General features: G+C 38.5%; 1 protein-coding gene across 1 annotated transcript in view; it reads right to left on the bottom strand.

Annotated features, from left to right (window-relative positions):
- Positions 1-5000, bottom strand: part of LOC138859153 (tubulin polyglutamylase ttll-4-like) — an 8143-nt gene that overhangs the window by 2263 nt on the left and 880 nt on the right. The window contains exons 3-4 of the mRNA XM_070119278.1: positions 2213-2286; positions 1-980 (exon numbers count right to left, since the gene is read on the bottom strand). The exon at positions 1-980 is cut by the window's left edge and continues 2263 nt beyond it. Of these exons, the coding sequence (XP_069975379.1) occupies positions 948-980; positions 2213-2286 (107 nt within the window). The 3' untranslated portion in view covers positions 1-947. The remainder of the gene's footprint in view (positions 981-2212; positions 2287-5000) is intronic.

The following is a 5000-nucleotide window of genomic DNA, read 5'->3' on the forward strand; positions in this document are numbered from 1 at the left end:
ACATCTACCATTAGTTGCCCCTTAGTGTGTGATAAGGACATACATCTGTGAGATGGTGTCGCGGAGGCAAGAGATGCGCGACCTCTCCCATTAACTTTCTGGTCGTGATTGCCAGTCTTGTCTCCCAGAGTCCCAGTCTTGGCTATTAGCTAATACAGTAAACAGAATTGCCAGCTAGCTACCAGAGAAAACCAAAATAAATACGAAAATTCTGAAAAAACAAATTTGTCACGTATATTTGCACAGTCGCAACAAAGTAAACATCAGAGGGGGAGGCGGGGGGCGGTCAGAGATTTAGTCATAATTCCCTTATATTTACGTATTTAGCAGAAATATTATGTCACAGGATTGCCAAAGACTACTAGATTACAGGAGATTTTTTTCAAAATTTCGATTATTTTTAAAATTATTTGTTGAAAATTCAGTGGCTGGCCCCCTTAAATTATGTAGATGTAGGCTATAATATCTATAAAATTTTGACAATGTTTGGCTACAAGCCCTGTCAACAATCATCAATGTTTGTGTTTTATTTTAATGGACAGCTGTGTACTTTATAAAGGAATCAGAATGTCTTGGTGTACAACTTGTCAATCACTAACATTTTCACAGCACCTTTCATATACTTTGTTAACCCTTATGATCTGGATAACATGATCATCACATCATGAACAAACTTGGTTTGTAGTAATGTGAACAAAACGTCAATGCGAAAATTTGGCTGTGGGTTGACGTGACACAATCTTGCCATTGTAAACAATTCAACTAAAGGCCAAGGTGATAGGAATGACTCGCTATGAGTGCACAAAGCTCTTGGAGGGTGATTAGACTTATTTGGTGTTTAGAAAGGAAATTTTGCATTATTTCCATCAATAAACGAGTGTGGAATTTACCATCCATGAGCCATGAATGGAAGACCACCAGCTCCAGGAAGGAGGCTATCTCCATGCTCAAGATCCAATTCCTGGCTGCCATGACAGGTGCTGAAGGTTGCATTACAGAAAAACAGAATATTACGAAAATGAAAAAGAAGAGAGAGAGGAAAAAGAAGACAAAAACAAAATATTACTTATCATTATTATTGCACATTTATGGATTACCTAGAGAGATAATATGTAGTCTGCGCTAGGAAAATAATCCATCATCATGTGGATAAAGCAATTATAGACATTGGAAAATGGAAAAAAGCTAAAAATGCTGAAGCAGACAGAATAAATGATACTGCAGAGGGGGAGCATGGAGTCTTGTCGCCACACACTACTGTTTATGCGCACCCAGGCTACAAGCCACACGCTCATCAGTGTCTCCACTCAAGTATGCCTAATGCCCCTATTTTGGGCCATGTGATGGTAGTGAAGCATCCAGATCCAATGGGATAATATCAACCATTTCAAAGTCAATGGGATATCAACCATTTCAAGTTAATGGGATAATATCAACCATTTCAAGTTAATGGGATAATATCAACCATTTCAAGTTAATGTCTCAACAAAGCACTACGACTGAACCACTCTCTCAAATAAAGTTCTTTTTATATCATACATTTTCTCCTTATCCACAAGGTGACAAGTATCATCCCTGAGATTTGATAACAATTTTTCAGTTAAACATATACAAGACTAGTATACTATCACTATCTTTCCTTCAAACAGCCTGTTTTCTACTGAATCTGGTAATCAGTACACTACTGTACCTGAAGGAGTCCTTCAAATGCATCTTTCTTCTTTCCACAATGTTCCCAACTCACACATTCATTCTCTGCTGCAGGTCTCAAAAGCCTGCTGCTATTCCTGTTTTCTTTTCTTTACATCGTTCTCTCTTCAAACAATACACACATACAAATACACAAACACGCATGCAGGACTGTGTTCAATAAAACTGAATAAATGAATAAGTAAAATATAACAGCAAAGGAGGAAAATATTTTCAATACAATTAGAAAAGACTGAAAGTGAACCAAACACACTTGTAGGCCCAAACTTTGTCCAATAAGACCTTTAACAGTTAAGCTAATTTCTGTAAAGTAAAAAGTACAATAGTTACCTGCCTTTTGTACAATGAGAAAAAAAAAAAAAAAAAAAAAAAAAAAAAAAAAAAGAAAGAAAGAAAGAAAGAAAAAAAAGATTCTGCAAGCCTACCTGGAAAATTTATCCACATAATGAACAGCATGTTGTAAAAGTAAAATTACAAATAAACAACAATTACAGCTTCCTACCTTTGGCATCTTGAAGGTGGGAGGCACTTGGAGGTGATACTTCTCTTTACACAGAGCTTCCAGTCTTTCCATTGCTGAAGAATAAAAATCTAACTTAAACTCTTCCAAACATGCAAACCACTGTGATTTCATATTTCCATATAAGTAGAAATAATTCAAAATTACACAAAATAGGTTTGAATAAAACAAACTTTCTTTCTTTGTTCAGAAAGAATTATGATCACCATGCAACTCGAATTCTCAAGCATATGCAGTACTGCTAGTTAACCACAGTCAGTACCTATACCCCATGGATCTACAATGTAAAAATAATTACACATTACCTAAGAGTGATGTATTCTCTAACACTTTTACTCTGTCACTCACACATTCACACTCACACTCACTCATTCACACTCACACTCACTCATTCACTCACACATTCACACTCACATTCACTCATTCACACTCACACTCACTCATTCACTCACACATTCACACTCACACTCACTCCCTCTCACTCACACATTCACACACTCACTCCCTCTCACTCACACATTCACACTCACACTCACTCCCTCTCACTCACACATTCACACTCACACTCACTCACACATTCACACTCACTCACTCTCACTCTCACTCACACATTCATTCACTCACTCACTCTCACTCACACATTCATTCACTCACTCACTCTCACTCACACATTCATTCACTCACTCACTCTCACTCACACATTCATTCACTCACTCACTCACTCACTCTCACTCACACATTCATTCACTCACACATTCATTCACTCGTCACTCTCACTTACACATTCATTCACTCACTCACTCTCACTCCCACATTCATTCACTCACTCACTCTCACTCACACATTCATTCACTCACTCACTCTCACTCACACATTCACTCACTCACTCACACATTCACTCACTCTCACTCACACATTCACTCACTCACTCTCACATTCACTAACTCACTCTCACATTCACTAACTCACTCTCACTCACACATTCACTCACTCACTCTCACTCACACTTTCACTCACTCACTCTCACTCACATATTCTCTCACTCACACATTCACTCACTCATCTCACTCACACATTCACTCACTCACACATTCACTCACTCACTCATCTCACTCACACATTCACTCACTCACTCATCTCACTCACACATTCACTCACTCACACATTCACTCACTCACACATTCACTCACTCACACATTCACTCACTCACACATCCACTCACTCACACATCCACTCACTCACTCTCACTCACACATCCACTCACTCACTCTCACTCACACATCCACTCACTCACTCTCACTCACACATCCACTCACTCACTCTCACTCACACATCCACTCACTCACATTCACTCACTTACTCTCATTTACACATTCACTCACTCTCATTTACACATTCACTCACTCACTCTCATTTACACATTCACTCACTCACTCTCATTTACACATTCACTCACTCACTCTCATTTACACATTCACTCACTCACTCTCATTTACACATTCACTCACTCACTCTCATTTACACATTCACTCACTCACTCTCATTTACACATTCACTCACTCACTCTCATTTACACATTCACTCACTCACTCTCATTTACACATTCACTCACTCACTCTCATTTACACATTCACTCACTCACTCTCATTTACACATTCACTCACTCACTCTCATTTACACATTCACTCACTCACTCTCTCATTTACACATTCACTCACTCACTCTCATTTACACATTCACTCACTCACTCTCATTTACACATTCACTCACTCACTCTCATTTACACATTCACTCACTCACTCTCATTTACACATTCACTCACTCACTCTCATTTACACATTCACTCACTCTCTCATTTACACATTCACTCACTCACTCTCATTTACACATTCACTCACTCACTCTCATTTACACATTCACTCACTCACTCTCATTTACACATTCACTCACTCACTCTCATTTACACATTCACTCACTCACTCTCATTTACACATTCACTCACTCACTCTCATTTACACATTCACTCACTCACTCTCATTTACACATTCACTCACTCACTCTCATTTACACATTCACTCACTCACTCTCATTTACACATTCACTCACTCACTCTCATTTACACATTCACTCACTCACTCTCATTTACACATTCACTCACTCACTCTCATTTACACATTCACTCACTCACTCTCATTTACACATTCACTCACTCACTCTCATTTACACATTCACTCACTCACTCTCATTTACACATTCACTCACTCACTCTCACTTACACATTCACTCTCTCACTCTCATTTACACATTCACTCACTCACTCTCATTTACACATTCACTCACTCACTCTCATTTACACATTCACTCACTCACTCTCATTTACACATTCACTCACTCACTCTCATTTACACATTCACTCACTCACTCTCATTTACACATTCACTCACTCACTCTCATTTACACATTCACTCACTCACTCTCATTTACACATTCACTCACTCACTCTCATTTACACATTCACTCACTCACTCTCATTTACACATTCACTCACTCACTCTCTCATTTACACATTCACTCACTCACTCTCATTTACACATTCACTCACTCACTCTCATTTACACATTCACTCACTCACTCTCATTTACACATTCACTCACTCACTCTCATTTACACATTCACTCACTCACTCTCATTTACACATTCACTCACTCTCTCATTTACACATTCACTCACTCACTCTCATTTACACATTCACTCACTCACTCTCATTTAC

The sequence above is a fragment of the Penaeus vannamei genome, chromosome 44, assembly GCF_042767895.1.
Source record: "Penaeus vannamei isolate JL-2024 chromosome 44, ASM4276789v1, whole genome shotgun sequence".
In the NCBI taxonomy this organism is placed as follows: domain Eukaryota; kingdom Metazoa; phylum Arthropoda; class Malacostraca; order Decapoda; family Penaeidae; genus Penaeus; species Penaeus vannamei.